We start from the raw sequence: 22,288 nt of genomic DNA, 5'->3' as shown, positions 1-22,288 counted from the left end.
TGCTGTTCTAGTGTTCTGGCACATTTTCTGGGTACACCCTACCTCGCAGCACGTTGCCATGAGTCATCTCTAATATCATGCACACGACTACAAATTTGGCTTCTGCGATGTCTTCTTCTCTCACCGCTTTGTCTGCCTGTATTTGAATACTTTTTTCTTTTCTTTCGAGAATGTATTTTGCGTACGGTTTCTTTACTCTTTCTTTTTTAATATTAGAGGAGGGCGCAGCACGAATCCATCCTGAATATTATTTCGCGGGATTAACCGTAAACGAGTTGACTAATTCAACAAAGCCAATCGTAAGTACAATCTCTATCCAGCACGGCAGCCTGTCGCTCACTCTGGGTGATGATTTCCGAGACTCTCTATAGTACTCTATGAACACATTATCCTTGACTGTACTACTAAACGATAGAATGCTAATTTGGACCAACGACCAACCGAACCCCTGTTTCCCAAAAATGCTAGCTGTCTAGCTACTACTGAATATCCCAAAAATGCAGTGGAGTGGAGGGTTCAGTTCAGGTACGCATAGTATTAAGTGGGTGGCACCGGGAAGAGAAGCATGGTTCATGCATCCATGCCTGCCCGGCCCCCGGCGCGTCCGTTTCTCTCTTTCCTTCGTTTGTTTAAGCGCGATAGCCAGTACGCCACGCCTTTGTTTGTCCCACGTAATTAAACGGTACGGCTGCTGCATAAAACCAACACGGGAACACCCCAAAATATGCCGCCATACAAGTCGCGTAACGTCAGCTTAGCTACCGGTGGCCGCGCGCAGAGTGTGCGTGCTTCTTGCTGCTCCTGCTCTTCCCCGTGATCCCGGCCCTCAGTTCATGGCCCTAGGACTAGGAGAGCCAGTCAAAGGTCTTTATATATGCAAATAAGACCTGTAGGTTCTTCACTACTCCACCACCACCACCGCTTCTATTGCTAGCTAGCAAGCTTCCTCATCATGGCGACCAAACAAAGCAACGGCAATGGCGCCTTCGCTGCGGCGAACGGCAACGGCAAGAGCAACGGTGCTGCGCATCACGCGATGAACGGCAAAAGCAACGGCGCTGCTGCGCCGGAGCCGGAGGCGGTGGATTGGAAGTTCGCGAGGGCCAAGGAGGGCGTGCTGGCCATCTCGGGGGCCAAGATGAGCATCCGGGCGGTGCGGTACAAGATCAGCGCCAGCGTGCGGGAGGACGGCCCGCGGCCCGTGCTGCCCCTGGCGCACGGCGACCCCTCCGTGTTCCCGGCCTTCCGGACGGCCATCGAGGCCGAGGACGCCGTCGCCGCCGCACTGCGCACGGGGGAGCTCAACTGCTACCCCGCCGGCGTCGGCCTCCCCGCCGCACGACGGTAACTTTTCTTTTTTTTTGCATATATAGACAACTAAAGTAGCAAGCATTCTTGTATTAGGTGTTACTTCATGTTTTCTGTCACCATGCTAATTCAGCCACTTAATTATATTAGGTGTTATATTCATCCGTCTCTAAACGTAAGAAATCCTAACTTTGTCAAGTCAAACTTTTTAAACTTTAATAACTACCAACATCTACGATTCTAAATGACACATTTTTTTTGTAAGCTTGGTTAATGTTTAATTTTTTTTGACTTAGCACAGAGATAGGACTTCTTACATTTAAGAATGAAGTTAGTACTCTTTACTACAAAGTCTCTGTATACATGAATCACATACAATTAATTTATGCAAATGCTATAATTAACCCCCGCCCCCGCCCTTATAAAACAGTGCTGTGGCAGAGCACTTGTCGCAGAGTCTTCCTTACAAGCTATCCCAGGATGATATCTTCCTCACCGCTGGAGGAACTCAAGCCATCGAGGCCATAATCCCAGTTCTGGCTCAACCTGGCACCAACATACTGCTTCCGAAGCCAGGCTATCCAAACTACGAGGCACGTGCAGCATTCAACAACCTAGAAGTTCGACATTTCAATCTGCTCCCTGAGAAGGGTTGGGAGATTGATGTCGATTCGCTGGAATCTATTGCTGACAAGAACACCACAGCAATGGTCATCATAAACCCGAATAATCCATGTGGCAGTGTTTATTCCTTCGAGCATTTAACCAAGGTTCAGACCCTTTACTTACTTAACTCTTTAAAATGTGCATTGCATCTCATAATTCGTAGCCAGCAGTACTGATCGTATAAGGATTTTACTTAGGTCGCAGAGGTAGCAAGGAAGCTTGGAATACTAGTCATTGCCGATGAGGTGTATGGCAAATTGGTTCTGGGTAGCGCTCCATTTATCCCAATGGGTGTATTTGGCCACATTGCCCCTGTATTGACCATAGGATCTCTATCAAAGTCGTGGATAGTGCCTGGATGGCGACTTGGTTGGATAGCGGTATGCGACCCCAAAAAGGTTTTACAAGAAACTAAGGCAAGTCTCTAACACCCTTTTCATGTGCGTTTGTGTGGATTAACATATCGCTAATGAAATATATATCCTTTTTTTTGTAGATCGCTACATCAATTACAAACTTCCTTAATGTCTCAACGGACCCGGCGACATTCATTCAGGTCAGTCTTTTTTATTTACTTCCCGTCCAATTTTTTCTCTTAGCAATAGTGAGTGTATCTTTTACTTCCGTTTGAAAATCAGAGTCAAATACTAAATTTTAAAATATTCAAAATTTAGTTAGCTTGTTTACTGTGATTCGATAAAATTAATAAACAAAAAAGACATGCACTAAATTTTAAAATATTCAAAGTGTAGTTATTAAAATATATATATTGTGTGAAATGTATTCTTTCTTAGAAAGTATGTCATATTTCATAAATAAAAGAGTTCTCAAGCATTTGTTTCTGTACCAACTTCTTTGATTTCTTAATATTTTGTATCCTTAAATGGATTAGGGAGCTCTTCCACAAATTCTGGAGAACACGAAGGAAGAATTCTTTCAGGGGATTATTGCTCTACTAACAGAATCTTCAGAGATATGCCATAGAGAAATAAAAGAAAACAAATTCATCACTTGTCCTCACAAGCCAGAAGGATCTATGTTTGTGATGGTAAGTCTCCATGTAATTTGTATAATGAAGTATATGTTACTAGCGGATGTTAATATGCATTAAATTGACTTGGATAAAATTGGCATCACACACAAAATATTTAGTAAGCATTAATTTACTTACCTTGGATAAAATCGAATTTAGTACTCACAAGTTCTATATTTTCCAAACATATTTATGAACATTCTGTATAATGACATATCATGTTAATATGGTCAGTCAATATTTGTTATTACTACATAATATTTTCTAGAAAGCTTGCCGGGGTTTGGGCAGGTGATGACATTGATTAAATTCCATGTGAACAGGTGAAACTGATGCTACAGCTTTTGGAGGATATCGATGATGACATTGATTTTTGCTGCAAGCTGGCAAAAGAAGAATCTGTAATTCTATGCCCAGGTAAGATCAATCAATATGCTCATTTTCTGAAGCTATACATATGGCATTATGATATCCTCTGGTCACAGTGAACATTACAGTTTATTTGGCTGCGTTTCCTATTAAGATGGATGATTAGCAAAATACAAAATTATGTTCTACTGAGTATTATATTTTTACTACATATGGAATTGTTATTGTCTTCTAAAGGATGACTATATATATAGAAATTATGGTCATTTCTTGGTAATAAATTATATAATATTAGTTAGAATACTCTTGTTTTGAAGTGAAGAATAATATGGCATTCCATTTTCTCTTTAGTGCTGGTAAGAAAATCGAGGGCGTACATGTTGTTTAGCTTGCAATTAGTATAGTTAGGTTCTAAAAAGAATTAGTATAGTTAGTAGGATTTAGATGTCCTTCTATTTGTTTTACACATTCTATGTCACAAGTTATAAATAATGCAAAAATATTGATTTAAAATTACCTAAGAAAAAGAAATGTCATGATTTGTCATATTAGCAACATGGGTGTTCATAAATCAAATAACACATGCATATATACATACATGTGGCAGTTTATTGGAAATACAAGACATAGCTCCTTAAAATCATATACTTCCTCCGTCCAACAAATGATGTCTTAAGTTTGTAAAAAATTGGATGTATCTAGACATGACTTAATGTATAGATGCATTTAAATTTGGTCAAAATTGAGACATCCTTTGTTTACGGAGGGAGTACAAGTTTTACCATAGCTCTGGACCTACTTTGAGAATTGTACTGCAAAAAGAAGTCTGCTTTTTTCTTTGGAAAATACCCCTTTGTTTAGCTTTTTTTGCTTTTTGAAAGCAAAAGCAGAAAAACAACCTAACCAAAACGCACCCTTGTATGAACCATAGCTTTAGTATTAGGAGTTGTAGTCAACATAGCGTAGAAACGGATTGGGATATGTTGCCGTGGAAACATGGGAGATTTATATTTTATAACGTTCGACTTAATCTTTTATATAAGCATGATATTTGCTGCTTCTTACAGGGAGTGTTCCACTTAATCTTTTATTGATATAACTGCAGCTTCTTACACAGCCAAATTACTTTTGTGTCTCCAATGCAGGGAGTGTTCTGGGAATGGAAAATTGGGTCCGCATAACTTTTGCTATTGTTCCGTCTTCTCTTCTTGATGGTCTTCAAAGGATCAAATCCTTCTGTCAAAGGCACAAGAATAAGAATTTGATTAATGAAGTTAACTGTAAACTCGATTGAAGCTTTACTTGTTCCAAGTCATCTTCGTATGGGTGTGTTTAATAAGAGTGGAACTTTGAATTCTGTATGAATAAAAAGTGAATAAATACACATATCAATAGACTCCTTGAATATTATATGATAGCTTTGGTAAGAACCAAACGTTCTTGAACATTTGAATCATATTGGAGTTGGGTTAGGAATCAATGACTTTGTAGAAGTCACCTTTCTCTATGAGAATAGTGATAAATCATAACCAGTAACATTAATTCTCGATAGTTAAGCCAAATATTAACTCCCTTTTTTTTCCCTTTCACAACGCCAATTTACTATGTCCCTGATGATCAAATGTTCAAACCGAGGCATCAAATAACCCCACCGCTTACCTCTCACGCTTCAGAACGCAATGACATTGAGCAGATATGCATCAATAGTTCCCACCGCTTAACTCTCACCATCGACTGCCTGGAGATACGCCAACACAGCAGCACTGGCGCTTTGTAGCGCCTCATCAGTGGCGAGACTGTCATCGCCATAGAAGGTCCTATATTGCAGAACAGGATGACCTTCATGGGGTGGGAGCTCTGGAGGAACGGTGTCCATGTACGCACCATCAGTACCATCAACGTGGGCATCTCTTGTGCAGGGACTGAGAGCTTATCCATAACCTGCTGCAACATGTAACGCTTGCTTAATCTGCACAAAAATCACCAGCAAACGTGAGAAAGCACAACAATCATAATCAGAGAGAGCAAGTGGGTGAAGTACGAAGTAGTAAGAGAGGATAGCCGCAAGAAACAATATAGATAAACTACGAAAAAAGCAGGATGGAAAGCCAGACCGCAGCGGTCACCTGACCTGAGCAGCTGAGCCTGAAGGGCATTGCTCATGGTGTTGTTTGCTGTTAAGTAAAACGAAGAAAAGGGAGTAGACTCACTGAAAATCTTTGCAGCAGCTGGGCCACCAACAATGTCAGGCAAGCCAATCTCAACACCATCGTCACCTGACACTTAAAAAATCTGTCGGACAGGCGGATTCGCATCTCTTACAACCCACACAATCTTCGGTTCTCGGCGCGGAAGCAATTTGCTTGGCTTTACATCCATCCCAGGGTATCATTTCTAATACATCTGTTGGACAAGCTCGTACACATTGAGTGCATCCTATACATGTATCATAAATTTTTACAGAATGTGACACTGGATCTATAAATTTTTCTTTTCAACATAAATTTTTTCCGATCTGGTAAATTAGTACTGTATGAGTCATATGTATTGTAGACACCAGACGAAGCAATGGTTTGTCCAAACTTCAAGAAAAAAATCTATTTTTTAATCTGTTTGTGAGAAAGCGTGAAAAGAGCCAAGAGACTTAAATTTTGGACTTCAACAATCATAATTATACAGCTCCATTAAGTAAGACAAATAGGAGAGACGGCAGCTAGCAGCAGCTGAGGCTAGAATAACGGTATAGGGGGTAAGGACACCCAACAAGCCTATGCAAGGCAAGTAAACACAATGTTGACCCTCTATTAGAACAAACCTCTGAAATTAGAGCTACAAGAATAAGCCACCCAAAGCCAACATCAAAGAAAATAAAGCTATACCTTTGAAATCTTTCAGAAAAACAGCAAGAAGCAGAAGCAGTTCAATAACCAGCAAGCAGAGACGGCAGTCCCATGATTACCCAAACTGCCATCCCAGTTCACGGACCGGGGCTCTGGGAACTTGGGAAGCCTCCACCAGCAGCAACTGAGAGTCCACCTGCAGGACCAGCACACGAGCAGTCAAAAAAAGAAAGAACCAAGCAGCACCTTAAAAAATTAAACACAGAAACTGCAGGAACTGACATCAGGGAACTCAAAAACAACAGCGAGTATGACAAATCTAGATACCAGTAAATGGAGCACAGCGAAATGCCCAATTTTATTAGAAAACCGATTGATCATAGAAAGATAGAGGTAACAATCAGAGCACTGTTCATTAGTTTCCTGATACCACATCTTTTTTCACAAAAGGGGAAAAGGCTCCCGGGTCTCTACATCAATTGATGCATACATCCATTTTTGTTGCTACGTTTGAAACCAAAGTATGAAGACTCACGGATCAGACATAGTGGCTACAAAGATCATCCAGCGAAATAGAGCACAAAGGCTGCAGAACAAAACACATCTTTTGTTTCCTGATACCACATCTAAAAGCTAGCAGAACAAAAAAAAAATCAAACTGCGCTGTAACAAAAAATAAATAAATCAAACTGAAGAACTCTGCTCAGTTCTCATTACTGAAGAACTCTTTCAAGATAGGGGTATCTATGGGAATACAAATGCGCAAAGGCACACTAAACTTATTTAGTTTGCAATCTGTGCATAATTAGAATGTCGCAAATAACAAAACCATCTTATAAAATGAATGTGTTCATTTTCAATACTAAGGAAGTTGCATCAGTTTTAAATCACCCAAAAGTTGACATCAGAGACTGAACTTTTTTAGGATCATTGTCGATGGAGTATTTGACATCTATAATCTGATGGGTCTCTGCGGCTTGTTGTACTGATCCATTTCACGAGCTTGGAGGTGCAATGCATTTTCAACCATCTGGTAGATGCTACCTCTGCACTCTTTAGTCCGTACAATAATTCCGATGCAATGCATTTTCACCCAATCAAATGTAAGAAGTGAACCAAATTATCTTGTGGATGAAGAAATCAGAAGGAGCAGCTAACCTGGACCATGGGAGTACTTGCTTCAGGTGTGCGTCCACGCGGGTGTGATCGGTCTTGTCGCCCTGCAAACATGTGTCCAGTTCGCCATTTCATCAAACATATGGTGTGCACAAGCAAAAGAAGGTGAGAATGCATCAAAGTCGTAATGGCACCAGGGTGGAGAGGGACTGGCGGTCAAGAGCAGGGTGAAGCAGAGAGGAGGCGCAGCGTGCTAGAGCGGAGGGGGAGAAGGTTTGGTAGAAGCTCACCTGGCTGGAGGGGGGAGCACGCGAGGTGGAGGAATTAAATAAGAATTCATTTGTTTCCATCGATTCTTGAATGGAAGGGAGGCAAGGGTTTTGTGGTTTGTTTTGGACACCGGAGTGCCTCCCTTGACCCTCGTCAGTCGTTGACGTTCCCTTCCCAGAGCCAACGCCCAACAGAAAACCCGAAACCATGTCCTCCAGCGCCGCCACGGAGGCGACCCCGCTCCTCGCAGCGGCGTTCCTACTCCGCCTCCGCCCCATTATCTCCCCATCGGCTGCCGCGGTTGTCCACGGTATCCGCTCCGCTGCGGCGCTGTTGGCCATCGCCGCCTTCCTCGCCGTAATATGCGCCGTACCCGCCGCACGCTCCCAGCACGCCTCCGACGCCGAGGCCTTGCGCTTGGAGATTGACGACCTCAGGCTTAAGATTGCGCGGTTGGGTGAGGCGCCTTCTTCCTCTGATCCCACTAATGCTACCGTTCTCCCAGTTTTGGAGTTCTAGTGTAAATTACAGAAGTTTGAAATGATGCGAGAGCCTCGGGACTTCTGTAAATATAGGTCATACACATTGGTCTACACTGATGTGAGAGCTTGGAGAATTCGTAAATATAGGTCATACGTTTGAAACAAACCGTCTGAGTCGGAAGACAAAGACACATGGTCATACATCGGATTCATCACTGCCTTCTCTTGGATTTAAAGTTCAAGTTTATTGGAAATTGGAAGTTTTGGAATTGCAAGTATAAGCTTAATTCTACATTTCCATTGGATTTTACAAGTCCCAGTGTTACCATTTTTCAAAACTAAAACATTTTAAGAGTAGTTTTGAGTTTGAGACATACAATACTATCTCATTTAGAATTTCAAATTATATATTAAATTCTGGCACACTTCTAAATGATTAATGTACCGGCAATGTTTTAAAAAGAATTAGAATTTTTTGAACATCGGATTGAGAAGTCCGAATTCTGTGTGCAAGGGATTTGAGTACTTGGATACTTGGACTGATATTTATATTAAAAATTGCATGCTGTTTTAAATTCATAGGAAGTCTTAATGGTTCGTAAACAAATATTCAAGTTCAACTAAAGTTTTAGTCTGTCACTGTAAAATCTATCCGTGATTTGAGTCAAACCTAGCAGGTTGGTATATCGTATCAAAACCTTATGCATCATTGGCCATTTATTTTTCTCAGTTTCTAGTTCATGAGTATAATGCACAAGCTTCTTAGTTGTCATAAAGTAATATAATTTACCTGCATCACCAGTTCTTTGCTGCTGATTTATCCAATGCCATCCCTTAACCTTTATAAAATTCATCTGTATCTGTCTCAGAATCTATCTTGGAGGGGGACACAAAATCTTTGAGGACTAAAGCTTACATTATGGAGGAGGATAACAAACTCACTGAAGCAATGGAACATGACATCCAGCTTTTAATGAATGTAGAAGAGACAAAGGTATGCAGTTAGATCAGTAAGTGCCAAGGTGTTACATTGCTCTGTAATATAACAACCCCATAAATTGATGCAGTTGTGAGTAACATCACTTTAAATGGAAAAATATCAAATGTGGAGTTGTAGCGCATGAAATTTCATTTTATTCTGGTGTCGATTTTTAAAAATTGTGTAGATGATAGCTACAGCATGTTTCCTTTTTGATGCTGAGTACTTATCCATCTCAATATGCCAGTGCTAGTAGAATTTCTCATATTGCTTTTCTGAGGAGTTTATCATGTCTTCTACCTTGGGAAAAAGGCAAAGACTTAGGTGGGGGCAGAGAATACATGCATATGAATGGTGCAGAAGACTTCTGTTCTTCTAATACTATTTTATGTTGCATACATGTTTGAGTGCGCTGTAATTTTATTAACACATTTGAAGACTTCTGTTCTTCTAATAGATCTCAATATCTATTTTCTGTTTACATTTGAAATTTCAAGGGCATATTCAGATGACATGTATGTGGGAATTTCATACATCAATGAATGTGATTTTGCTGTCTTGTGCTTGGCATCATTGACCTTCACGCTTCAGCGCTCATGTGGTAGTTTTTTCTGTTCTCTGTTATGGGAATGTTTGTATAGGATTTTTATTTTTTTTATCTTTCTGGAACCTTCTGACCACATGATATGTATAGTTAACTTAAATGCTTTTCTTGCACACTAATATCTGCACCCTCGGTGTACAGAAATCTGAAAGAAAATCATATTCTGAAAGCAACATTTTTGCTATGGAAGATGAGGTACCCATCTCGCTCTCTACAAAGTAATTGATGGGAAATGAATATGTGTATGTTCCCACGGTGTGGATGTTCTTACTGATAAAAGGATCTACCATAAATAATTATTTCTGCATCTATTCCTTTGGCCATTTTGGAAAGCAAGTGGCCAAAGATCACATACATATTTTCAGCATAATGTTTTTGTACAGAAAAAATATAAGAAAAGGCAGTTGCATTGAACTTATGTGGAGAAATCCTCTATTCAACTCATGGCATGCATGCTGTATAGGTCCAAATCCTGCAGCAAGAGGTCAGAAAGATAAACAGCATTGCTTATACTATAGAGTCACTGGCAAATGATGCAGAGAAAAGGGTAGAGTTCCTGAGTAATGAAGTCAAAAAGGTATGCTCTGACTGATGTTCTCGTGTCGACTGCTTTTAATATATTTTGCCACTCATACTTTCTGTTGCGCACGTCACCTGTAGTAATTATGTTGATGGGGGGAATCACCAGCAGTAATTCTTTTTATATAGACATGGAGTGTTTATTTGTAGCTATATGAAGATGCTATGTGTATCATGTATCCCACAAAAGGTGGTTCTATGATGTAACAGAGCGCTACTTGGATAACTGCATTGCTTATTTTTTTGGAAGACCCTGTTTTATCCACCTTTTTATACTAAGCTAAGAGATAAAAAACACTATTCATGACATTTACATGGAGAACATATATGCAAAAACTCAGATTGGGATTACAGAAGGGAGGGTGGGGGGATGCCTGGACAATTGTCATTAGTCCCTTTGTACATTGCCATTGCGGCAGTTCCCTTCTTCCTGGAGCCAGATGACAGTGGAAAGAAAAGTACAAACCATCTTCTTCAGTTAGAGGATCATCATATTACTTAAAGGGCGCAAAATAACTGCTATGCTAAGTTTTTTTAAGAACTAGTTCCCGACGTGTTGAAATACCTGATGTACATTGTTATGGAATATAAACTTATCCTCGTGATCGATCACCCCATTTTCCATTTATGCTACAAAACCTTATGGGTAAACCATCTAAGAAAGTTTGACATTGTTTGTTTTGTTCTTTTTCATATTAGATAGAGGATATAATTGCAGAACAATGGATCCAAATTCGGCAATTTGAACAAGCATTTGTGTTAACAAAGGTAAGTCGTGATTTATTTTCTTCCACTGTAAATTTTATGCAGAAACTATTCATTTGTTGAGTGAAACGGATGTAGATGATGACTTCGAAAGTTCATGAAAGGAGGTTATCTGGGAATGCGTACTATTGGCCCGGAAAATACACAGTTCCCAAGGTACTTCTACATTTTGTATAACATAGCATATTATCACGTACAATTGCATTTTATTTGTGCTGAATAGCTGCTATATCCTGTAGCTCAACTTCAATCTATATGTATAGCACATTGCTTTATCTGATTTTTCTATTCTTTTTGCTCCATCATTTTCTTGAACCTTAGGTGTATTAATTAGTTTAGGTGGAAATGGTCGGTCTTTCATCAAAAGAGAATGTTGCACTATCATGTTAGTTTGTGTCTCACATAACTATAACATACTTTGAGTCTTCGAAATGGGAGAGAGGATCAGGGGATCTTTTCGTGAAATGGGCTGAGGCTGGGATAAGTGTCCCATCAACGATTGGTTTAGGGACCCATTGGTTTATGTTCCCGTGTGTTCTGATACTTATTTACTCTGAAACTTGTGTAGCTTTCTGAAACTTACTCTTTTGAAAATGGGTACTCCCTCGTTGTACTAAATTAGCGACACCTATTATGGATTCTTACTAAATCGCGACACTTATTATGGATTGGAGGGAGTAGATGACATCTTTCAGCAAATTGATCTGTTGTACTTTTAGTTGTATCATTGTCAATCTTGCATTGAGCAGTTCAGGAAACTTAATTATCCAGTTTTTAAAAAAAGATTAAAACTACCATTGTCCTATTAATATATCAAAGTTCAATACACTAGAATGTTATAGAAACAAAATGCTCGGAGTCGAGATCATATGTTTTGATCCATAAACTAGAAATTTCACCATTTCTAATTATTGTATGTTGCTTCTTGACACCTCCATCTGCAGTATATCAGGAACCTTGATCTTCATGGTATGTTTCTTGTGGGGGCATCACTCACAAGGACCTGCTTTTCTCATACTTACAAACATTGGAGGAGTTTCGTTCAAGCAATGAACAGATGCTACCATGAGGTTCCTAGTTGACTAGTTTTCCATGTTGGTGCAACTATAGTATATGTCGCTCCATATTTATCACTCGTGCCTTAAGTAATACTCCCTCTGTTCCAAATTATAAGATTGTCGGTGAATAGTCATACCACAGCACAACACGGGTGGGCCTGGTAGTACGTATACCCTTAGCCAGGCCATACGGGGTTCCACCAGCCTAGGCAAAACTATTTGTGGCAAAAGTATACAAATAGAAATGGTTTAGTAATCAAATAGAAGTTGAACATAAGCACCTTATGATGAATCTTTTGTGCTGATGACATAAAAATCTTGAATTTCTTATAAGGAAGAGAAATGCATGATCTGAGATGGATCCATACAGTAAGAAGACGTCAGTTCTATCAACATTAGGAGGGTGCAGATGACGGGTTGCTTTGTAGAACTGAGACGCCTAGAAAGAAATAAATAAATAATCAAGGCAGGAGTAGGACTGTTACCCAATCCTTGGATCCCGGACCTGGGTAAATCTGAGTGTTAGATCCGCTGGTACCCCGACTGTATCCTCACATCTAAGAAATCACGTAAAAAGACCATATTGTTACAAGATACCAATATTTCATCCGTTGGCAAGATGTTCTAGCTTTTGTCCTAATTCAACTTTCCAAAAGTTTGACTAAGTTTATAGGACATCTACGACGCTAAATTAGTTTCTTAAATCTGACATGATATATATCTTCATAGTATACTTATTTGATAAAGTAGATATTAATTATCAAATTTTAAAAAGATTGACTTAGGACAAAGTTACAACATCTTATAATTTGAAACGGAGGGAGTATAAATAAACATGAAGTGTGAAATGCATGTGCTCACCTGGGTGGATTGAAGATAGAGAACACATTTTCAATATAATTGTTGGTTGGACTATGAATGTCATACTAAGCACTTGTGAAGTTAGTTTTCCTTAACTCATGCAGTAACAAGACTCTCTTCTGTTACCCCTTCGGGCAGTAGTGGCAGGCTAGCAGTAACTAATGTTCTTATTGCAAAATAATTTTGTGCCATTGCTTCTGAAACATGTTTTTCTGTTCTTTCTAGGCTTCCCGGTTCTGCAAAGCAATCCGTCGTCCATGCCCTCCTGATATTCATAGGCCTGATGTCTTTTTCTTGGGCGGATCCATCTCAAGATCATGCATTTCTCTTCCTTATAAGCAATTCAAGATTCTTGTGTCATCAGCACAAAGGATTCATCATAAGGTGCCTATTTTCAACTTATATTTGATTAAACTATTTCTATTTGTATAGTTTCGCCTTTCTTATTCTGAGGTTTTCTTTGTGTGGTTTCATCACATGATTGCCTGTCTCTTCCTAATTTTCTCTCAGCATGTGCAGAAAGGGCAAACAGTAGTATTCATTTTCTTTTTTGAGAAATAACAGTAGTATTCAATCAGGAAACAGCAGTGAGGAAGCATACAGTTATGCAAATAAAAAGAATAGCAGTGAAACTTTCAAATGCACAGTTTATCTCACTTGTGTTGACATGAGACCAGTGTATCTTACTTCCTGCTGACATGAGACCTTGAGACAGCTGTGAATATCCCTGTTAAAGATGGCAATCCGGTTGGGTTTCCTGGGGTTATTACTAAATCCATGGCCATAATTATATATTACCAATAGGCTAATTTTGTGTCACATAATTATATATTATTAATAGGCTAATTTAGTTCACGTAATTATATAGTACCAATAGGCTAATTTGGTGTCACATAATTATATATTACTAATCGGCTAATTGTTGGTCAAAGCCTTAGTCAAAGCAAAAGAAATGCACCTTATATTTTGGAACGGAGGGAGTATAATATTTTTCATAAAAATTATGTTACTCTAATTTCAAATGCAAGTCATCTTATAATGCGTGCATTCAAACAATTTGGGGACCATGTCATGTGCAGAAATTGTATACAATTTTATTGTTTTGTATACTCTTGAGTCTTGACGTTCAAAAGGGCCCTGGAATACTTGTGATTATTAAGTTCATCAGTTTGTTTTCCAGAATTCTCGGTTTCAAACTAGGTATTTGTGTGGTTTACTTGAGCAACTACCCTAGCTAATGACACGAGCGGATGATTATGACACCAATTCCTATTTACATTCATAGGTCCAAGTGAATCTCCAAGATGTAATGAGATCCAACAGATATAGTAGAGGTTTAGCAAATGAAATGATCACATTCTGCATGGTGAGTATTTTTCTTCCACCCTTGGCTGGTGTTATCCATTTTGGACCATATAACCACTAACAATAGTCCTTGATCAAACTGCAGGCATATCTTCTCGTTATATCTCCAGTGTGGATTGCATGGTTCATTTTCTCAATGCGATTTGGCTCAAAGAAATGAACAGCTTGCTGGTTATTTCTCTCCATCTTTTTACCTAAAACAATTATGGAAGAGTTAACAACATCGAAGTGAGAAATATAGGCTGTATTTATGTTTATCTTGTAATTACTGTCAAAGTATTACACCTGGGGTCATTAATCATCACTCTTGTACAGCTAATGCAAGCCCCGCGTTGAGATGTGGATTTATGTTTATCTTGTAACAAAATAGATAGTGAAGTTTCACGCAGGAACTTGAAATTGCGAGAAATATGACAGAGAGTTGTTGCACACCTGTGGACCCGACCATTTCTCCCACAAGAGATACCAAACTTCAAGACGTTTGCTCCCCACGGACATGTCACCTCTGCTTGGTTCCAAAAGTCATGAAAAATCCTAATATATGTTTGCTAATACGCTTAACATGCATCTAGCATGTCATAAAACAATAATCCAATGTTCTAACTTTGTACTAAGTACAAATAATTGAAGTATAAAAAATCTACTGACATCTACAACTCAAAATTGGTCATGAAAAATCCTAATTATAGTGTATTTGATACTGTAGATATTAACACATCTTTCTAATAAACTTTTTTAAATTTAAAGAAGTTTAGAGTTAGGTTAAAGTTAAAACATCTTATATATTTAGGAACGGGGATAGTATTTCTGAAATAATTTAGAGCGTGAATAACATCACAACACTATTTCAGTACCATTCATGAATGGATTTATCTACTTTGTTTCTTGATGTGACTGACCAAGTTTTGACCAGTTGTACGCTTTCTATGCTCTCAAGTCACGCTAGCAAGTTTTTCAAGAAAACTGGATTTGTGCAGGACATATGTATGCTGTTACGAAATCTTAACTCCAAATTTGACGCACACAAAGAAACTAGAGTGACAAATAGGCGTGTTTGGGAGAGCCCCGTTCCAATTAAACTCCGCCCCTTCTCAAAACTTCAGTCCACCTGCCAAGTCTGGAACTACACAAAAGTTTTTCGGTGCAAGGTTAGCTCCAGATCCACGGAGAGGAATTCTTATCACAACACCAAGATACCCTTGTTATGTTGTTCATTTTACGCTTGCTCTTGGCTGAAACTGAACATCTCACACAGATGAACCCAACACTCTTGTGCAGCAGCTTTTTGGCATACATGTGAACGGATCACATATATACATGGCAGTATGGCACCCTTCTCATGAAACGAACGATTTAGAACATGCTTAACAGGGCAGATTTAGCAGAACTTGCATAACATTTAAATTTGTTGCTCTACATTTTAACGGATTACATATCAGTTTTGAATAAATGAGAAGACAAATCAAAACAAGAAGAGTAAATGTCATGGAACCCTATTTTTGGAACTTTGTTATCATAAAATCATAAGTTTTGAAAAAATTATCACATAACCCATAGTTTGGCAATCTAGCAGGTTAACTGCAGGTCTGACTTGTGGTGCCAGACGTCAGCCGCCTCTATACCTTAAATAAACACATGTTTTACTTGTGTGGCTCAAATGTGCTAGGTTCGACGCTGGATAGAGCCATGTCGCCGACATTGGCAACACAAAAAGTGCCCATTTGTTGTTAATTAAATCATTATGGGTACAATACAAATATTATAAATATATTGTTTCTGGCATGGCCATAGAATTAAAAACCCACACTATGTATATGGCTTGGCCACAAGTGCCTAACAGCTTAAGACCCAAAATTTTGTACTCCCTCTGATCCTAAATTGTTGTCGAAATATTCTACGTATCCAGACGTTTTTTAAAAATAGATACATTTATATTTGGACAAATTTGAGTCGATAATTTAGAAACGGCCTTGTCACTCCTTTTATACTCTTTTTTTCTTAAAGCTTGGTGTGATTGTTTCATGCACAAAGACCAAGAGAGTACTTTGTTAGAAACAAGTGTGGCAAGTGGCGAGGAGAGAAAAGGTTTCGGTTTGAATGGTTCATCCGTAAATATTAATATAAACATATGTAGTGAACGTTCTCCCTGCAGCCTTCTCGCGCGACGCGCTGCTGGCCACTCATCTCCTGGCACGACGTGCTTCCCTCGTCAAGACAGATTCTCCTGCTTCGGCTCGATGCGTGCTAGCTGGCGCCGAGCGATGCCTCGCGCTGCTGCGCGGTGCCCCGCCGCGGCCGCGCGCTGCACCATCCGCCGCCGAGCTCCGTCCCTGCCGCCCGATGCGCTGCCCCTCCCTGCCGAGCCCCCGCCCCCGCCGCACGCTGCTCCGGCCGCCGTCAGGCTCCGTCCCTGCCGATCCCGGCGGCCGCGTGATGAGCCAGCCGCCCTTGAGCGCCGTCCTCGCCGACCCTGGTCGCCGCAGGGCGCTGCCCCGGCCGCCCCCCATGCGCTGCCCTCTTTGCCGAGCGCCATCCCTGCCAGGCCGCGGGCGCCTGTCGCCGTCGAGCACCATCTCCGCGGCTGCGCGCTGTCCCAGCTGCCGCCGTGCCTGCTACCCGTCGCCGCGAGCGCCGCAAGGCGCTGCCCCCGCCACCGAGCGCCCCGCCGAGGCTACCCCGCCACTAAGCCCACTCGTCGCGCCATGCCGCCACGCTCCGTCCGCCGTCAACTCCTTTACCGAGATGCAGCAGGCCGCGGTGGACACGCGTGATCCCGCGCTGCTACCGCTCATCCTCGTGGGCCCTCTCGAGGAGAAGGATGCCGTGGTGACCGTGCGCGACGACATGAAGGTCGGCGAAGGACTGCGCGTCTGCGTCGGGTCGATGGACGCGTGCCCGCCGCGCTTCGTCGTGTATGCCTCGCGGGAGAGCTCCGTGGTGCTGTCGACCGAGGAGGTGGCCGAGATGGCGCACGGGTCGGCGTCCACGCGTCAATTTATGTTATTTTAGGAGTGTCAATTTGATGTAAATTGATGGACATGGTTATTTTTGTTTCGGACAAGTGGCAATTTGAATTAAGTGGGTGTGCCAATTTGTGTTCATTAGGAATGGCAATGGAATTAAGCGAGGATGACAATTTATGCTCATTTAGAAATGGCAATTTGAATTAAGCGGGTGCGACAATTTTTACTCATTAGTAATGGCAATTTAAATTAAACGGGGTGACAATTTATGCTCACTTAGAGATGCCAATTTGTGGTAATTTGAATTAAGCGGGTGTGACAATTTTTGCTCATTAGGGATGGCAATTTAAATTAAGCGGGGTGACAATTTATGCTCATTTAGAGATGCTAATTTGTGGTAATTTGAATTAAGCGGGTGTCGCAATTTGTGATCATTAGGGATGACAATTTGTGCTCATTATGGATGGCAATTAATTTGAATTAAGCAGGTGTCGCAATTTGTGATCATTAGGGATGTCAATTTGAATTAAACGGGTGTGGCAATTTGTGTTCATTAGTCATGCCAATTTGTATTAAGCGGGGGTGGCAATTTGTGCTCATAAGAAATGGCAATTTTTATTAAGCGGGGTTGGCAATTTGTACTCATTAGGAATGACAATTGAATTAAACAGCGGTGACAATTTTGTATTCATGAGAGACGCCAATTTGTATTAAGTGGGGGTGGCAATTTGTGCTCATCAGAGATGGCAAATTGTATTAAGCAGGGTGACAATTTGTGCTCAGTAGGGATGACAATTTGAATTAAAACATGTGTGGCCATTGACGACGAGGGAGATGAGGTGTGTGTGAGATTCGTTATAAATATACAATTGCTCGATTTGAGTGCCGAAGATGTGGTATGCAATGATAGGTGGTATATTTTGACCGTGACACGATTATTCTGTGTTCATTAGAAGTGCCATTTGTACTCAACAGCGGGTTGCGATTTGCAGCCATAGTTTTTGGAAAAATGCTTTGGTTTATTCGTATTATAAGTATGGTCAAACACCTGCTGCTGCTCGCTGCTTTGGCGCGTTGATCCCGCAGCCGTGCACCTGCTGCTGCGACCGCGTCGCCCGAGCGCTGCAGTGCTCCCGCCCCCTGCGCGCAGGCCGTCGCGCTAGGTCTGTACCGTGCAGAGTCGCGTTGTATTCCAGCCCACTATAATCCGTACTTTGCCACACGCTGGAAAAAAATATCCTTTGGGTTTGCCTTGTGCTGGTCCATTTAAAAAAAATAGTCTCAATTGTTTTTTTAGGAATGTATGACTTACCAAAAAAATGAAAACTAATACTCCGTATTAAAAAAAACAATAAAATCATTTTAAATTGCAAAAATGACAGCTCAATACTGATGATCATTTCTCCCTTACAATTTTGGTTGGTGGTGGCGTGGAGTTGGGGCCTTTGGGGGGACCGGGGAGAGAGGGGGAAGGCCACGAGGAGGCGACGGGAGGAGAGGGGAGACGCCGAGAGAGCTGGAGATTCCGGCGGCGACCCAAAGAGGACGAAGCGGAGCTCGCACCCACCATGGAGTCCGACCTCTGGATCTCGCGCCTCATGGCCGCAAAGCGCCAGTACGCGCTGCAGCGCGCGCAGCATCAGCAGGCCACCACCGCGTCGCACCAGGGTATCCTTCCCGTTTTCTGACCTGTCCTAGCAAGGTGCCGATTTCCTAAGACAATGATCTGGCGCCAGAAATTTGTCCGGATTGAGTTATGCCGTGTTGCTGGGTTTCTGTTGGATCTCGATTATTTGCTCGCGGCACGGGGCTCCGTCGTGATGGATTAAATGCTAGCAATCAGATTAGATTTCGTTATATCCGTTGGCGAAAATCTAAGAAAATTTGAGCGTGCAGCTGGAACGCGTTTTTGTTTCGTTCGATTCTTTTGCATTTTCTGGCGTTGGTTTGGAATAAGGCTCGCGGAATTAGATCTGACCTGTTTATATCTTCCATTTTCTCTCTAGATAATCTGTTTTGCATATGTAATGATAATAAGATTTTTTTTTAAAATATTATTTTTTGTGGCATTGGTTTCTCTTCCATTGCCTGCGTTAAATTTTCTAAAAGATCCCGATTTCAAGCTATATTGCTTTCTGTGTCAAAAGTTTTAATTCGCTCAACGTTTGATTGGTTCATATCGGTTTTGATGCAAAAATTTCACCATGTTTCTATTGCTCATGTAAAAGTTTCAAGCCTTGCTTAAAGTTTTTATATGTGAAATGATGCTTTTTTGGTCATATTTTTACAATATTGCTCTCGGACCTTTAAAGACCTCGGCTATGTGAGATCAAAAGCATAATCTTTGACATTATATTCCTTTCTTATGTCTCTTCATGTTCAATTTATCTTATTGGACTCCGATCGAAATATGAAAATAGCATAATTTTTTATATAAAGCTTTAGCATAAGTGTCAAATGTTCCACTTGCAGATCGGTTTGGCTATGATGATATTGAACCAGAGGACGAGGTGCGCCCGGACTTCCCGTGCCCTTACTGCTATGAAGATCACGATATTACATCGCTTTGTGCCCATCTGGAGGATGATCACCCTTTTGAGTCTAAAGTTGTTGTATGTATCCCTGAATGTATTCAGTTATTTATAAATTTTTCACATGCTTCTCTTATCAAACACTTAAAATACTATGCAGCAATTAGTCAAAAGCGAAATATCATTTCCGTGTCTGGTGGTTGTTTCATTGTGACTAGACTTTGATTAATGTGAAGGGGTTTAACCAATCTGGCTGTGGTTGGGGATTCGGGAGTTAATGTATAAATGTTGGGGAAAACAAACCAGCTCATTGTTTTTTGCATTTTGATAGTGTCTAGCATAAATCACTTTATCAGATGTAATTCCTCATGATAATACATATTTCTCCTTTCTGATCTAATTGCTTGATTATGTTATGTTCTTTCATTCTACGGTTGACTCTAAATTTACAGTCGGTAGGCTGCAGGAGGCACTTCATTTAATTCTTATACAATGCCGTCTCATTAAAATACCCCATTTCAAGTTAAGAGACAGTTTCCTCTAAATTATTGTGTTGTCTCTTGTCTGTAGAGCTTGATTTGATATGTTTATTTAAACATTCATTTGTGTCGAGGCTGACACTGTAACAAAGCAAACCTATTTGCTGCATTTAGTTTTGTTTGAGAATGGTTATTCTGAAAGAAAAGGATCTATTTGCTATTTGATACATTTGCCTTCTTCTGAGAAATACATTTTTCATATGATAAAAATACATGATTTAATGTAGATGTCAAATTCTGTTGTTCTTGATGGACTTCCCTAGGAAGACTTTGATTAGGTAAAGATCACCTGGTGTGATCATTTAACTAAAATTTAAAATTATTAAATAACAATGATTGCTGCCAGCGATCTATTGGTAATTGTTTTAAGTTCAAAATTTATATTTTCCATTCACTGACACAATACTAGTTGTTAGCTGCATAACTATAACAGTTAGATCTAGTGAAATGGAGATCGATAAGAAATACACGGATTGGATGATGGACTGCACCATATATGTCTTTCTTACCGTCCTCAAGTTCATTGTGATACATTTAGCCAAAAAAGACTACATTATTTTGGGATTCAGTCAAATTCTATAGCTCCTAACCTCTTTTTGTCCACAGGCTTGCCCAGTTTGCTCGGCTAGGGTTTCTAAGGAGCTGTTGGATCATATAACTCTTCAGCATGGCTACCTGTTTAAAATATCCTTTTTATATGGTTAAATCTACACAGACAATTTGCATAATTATTAAACTATTCTTTTGAAGAGTAACTATATGTTTCCTTAATGATATGCCACTTGCAGAGACATCACAGATTACGTAGAGTTGCTATACCTAGCAACCATGCTCTTTCCCTTGCAGGGAGAGATCTGCAGGAGACCTACTTAAAGGTTCTTCTTGGAAATAGTAATCGAAGCAGTGGTACCAATACATCAAGTTCAGTCACTGATTCACTACTATCTTCACTTGTTATAAATTTATCTTCGCCAGAAGGAGAAGATACAACAAAATCTTCTGCTTCTGCTGTGGTGGAAAATAGTTGGCTTAGAAGATCAATACCTTCAAAAACCCTGAAGACAAGGTATGATAAATGCCTTTTTATTAGTTTACCAATCTAGTACTGTCAGGTGATTATTTTGATTCTCCGTGTCAGGTGATTATTTTTTTAACCTTTTTTCAACTGAAAATCCCCATTCCATTGGTGCAAATCTGCTTCTTGGTACAGTAAATATGAAGGACTGGAACTTAATTGTGTACCGTCCAGTTTCGGTTGGTTAGGGTATGCACAGTTTATTGCCATTGTACTGCAGCAGAGCAACGTCTAGAGTATCTTTGGCATAAGCATTGTGGCTAGACGTTATGCTGCCGCAGAGCCAAATCTAGAGTATCTTTGGCACACTTCTGTTTTTTTTAAAAAAAAATCGGCACATTTCCGTTGATTAGGACACAAGAGAAGTTAAGCGATCTCTTTCCTTGCAGTCCTGAATCCAACCTTAGCCATGAGGAGAGGGAGCGAAGGAGAAGGCGAGCTGCAGTGAAAGCATCTTTTGTACAGCATCTCCTGGTCTCCACCCTTTTCGATGACTAGGAGAACAATGCAGCTCGATTCACTGCAACCAAGTGGGCCTTTTGCCCACTTATTTATGTGGATGAATTATGGAATATCGTCTTGATCCAGAAGTAGTTCATCCAACTGAGGCTGGTACCCTGCCCCAGCAACCTCAGTGATAAACTGAAAACGGCGGCATGGCCTCTTGCATGTCAAGGAAGCAGTTCTCAAAAATATTATTTTCCTGCTCAAGTTCAGATTACTAGATAATGGATTGGTGTTCCTGTTAGTTACCATGAAGTTTTCCCCATATTGGTTTCAATTTGTGCTAAAGAATGCAATGTACTTGACAGAATGTACTTATGAACATTTGACGGTTATCTTTCAATTATTAGTTAAGTAACATGTTCTGTTATTTTTCTCAAG

At 40.4% G+C, this 22,288-nt stretch overlaps 3 protein-coding genes and 1 long non-coding RNA gene across 8 annotated transcripts; 3 read left to right on the top strand and 1 right to left on the bottom strand.

The window, feature by feature from the left end:
- Window positions 1-773: 773 nt before the first annotated feature.
- Window positions 774-4,793, top strand: LOC100831451 (nicotianamine aminotransferase A). Its single transcript, XM_014901539.2, has 7 exons — window positions 774-1,344; window positions 1,739-2,078; window positions 2,172-2,390; window positions 2,471-2,530; window positions 2,867-3,022; window positions 3,331-3,424; window positions 4,522-4,793. The coding sequence occupies exons 1-7, from the start codon at window positions 953-955 to the stop codon at window positions 4,668-4,670; spliced, it is 1,410 nt and encodes a 469-aa protein (XP_014757025.1). The 5' UTR covers window positions 774-952; the 3' UTR covers window positions 4,671-4,793.
- Window positions 4,296-7,761, bottom strand: LOC104583508. 2 transcript variants are annotated; one of them, XR_731310.3, is made up of 5 exons: window positions 7,623-7,761; window positions 7,375-7,436; window positions 5,587-6,412; window positions 5,036-5,345; window positions 4,296-4,612 (listed from the first exon to the last, which is right to left on the bottom strand). It is a non-coding gene; the product is annotated as an uncharacterized LOC104583508 (long non-coding RNA). The 2 variants fall into 2 exon arrangements; XR_002964936.1 differs by having other exon boundaries at window positions 7,527-7,666.
- A 20-nt stretch (window positions 7,762-7,781) lies between these two features.
- Window positions 7,782-14,726, top strand: LOC100842654. 4 transcript variants are annotated; one of them, XM_003571202.4, is made up of 10 exons: window positions 7,782-8,059; window positions 8,954-9,078; window positions 9,809-9,862; window positions 10,131-10,244; window positions 10,946-11,014; window positions 11,090-11,167; window positions 11,956-12,081; window positions 13,156-13,314; window positions 14,216-14,296; window positions 14,381-14,726. In XM_003571202.4, the coding sequence occupies exons 1-10, from the start codon at window positions 7,810-7,812 to the stop codon at window positions 14,453-14,455; spliced, it is 1,131 nt and encodes a 376-aa protein (XP_003571250.1). In that variant the 5' UTR covers window positions 7,782-7,809; the 3' UTR covers window positions 14,456-14,726. The 4 variants fall into 4 exon arrangements, with proteins under 4 accessions (XP_003571250.1, XP_010234185.1, XP_014757027.1 ...); XM_010235883.3 differs by lacking the exon at window positions 9,809-9,862; XM_014901541.2 differs by lacking the exon at window positions 11,956-12,081.
- A 3,967-nt stretch (window positions 14,727-18,693) lies between these two features.
- Window positions 18,694-22,277, top strand: LOC100831147 (protein DEHYDRATION-INDUCED 19 homolog 4). Its single transcript, XM_003573146.4, has 5 exons — window positions 18,694-18,926; window positions 19,731-19,870; window positions 20,935-21,012; window positions 21,111-21,394; window positions 21,793-22,277. The coding sequence occupies exons 1-5, from the start codon at window positions 18,827-18,829 to the stop codon at window positions 21,899-21,901; spliced, it is 711 nt and encodes a 236-aa protein (XP_003573194.1). The 5' UTR covers window positions 18,694-18,826; the 3' UTR covers window positions 21,902-22,277.
- Window positions 22,278-22,288: the final 11 nt, after the last annotated feature.

Source organism: Brachypodium distachyon, chromosome 3 (assembly GCF_000005505.3).
Source record: "Brachypodium distachyon strain Bd21 chromosome 3, Brachypodium_distachyon_v3.0, whole genome shotgun sequence".
NCBI classification, from domain to species: domain Eukaryota; kingdom Viridiplantae; phylum Streptophyta; class Magnoliopsida; order Poales; family Poaceae; genus Brachypodium; species Brachypodium distachyon.
The sequence above is the reverse complement of the archived record's forward strand: the minus strand, read 5'-3'. Positions and strand labels throughout refer to the sequence as shown.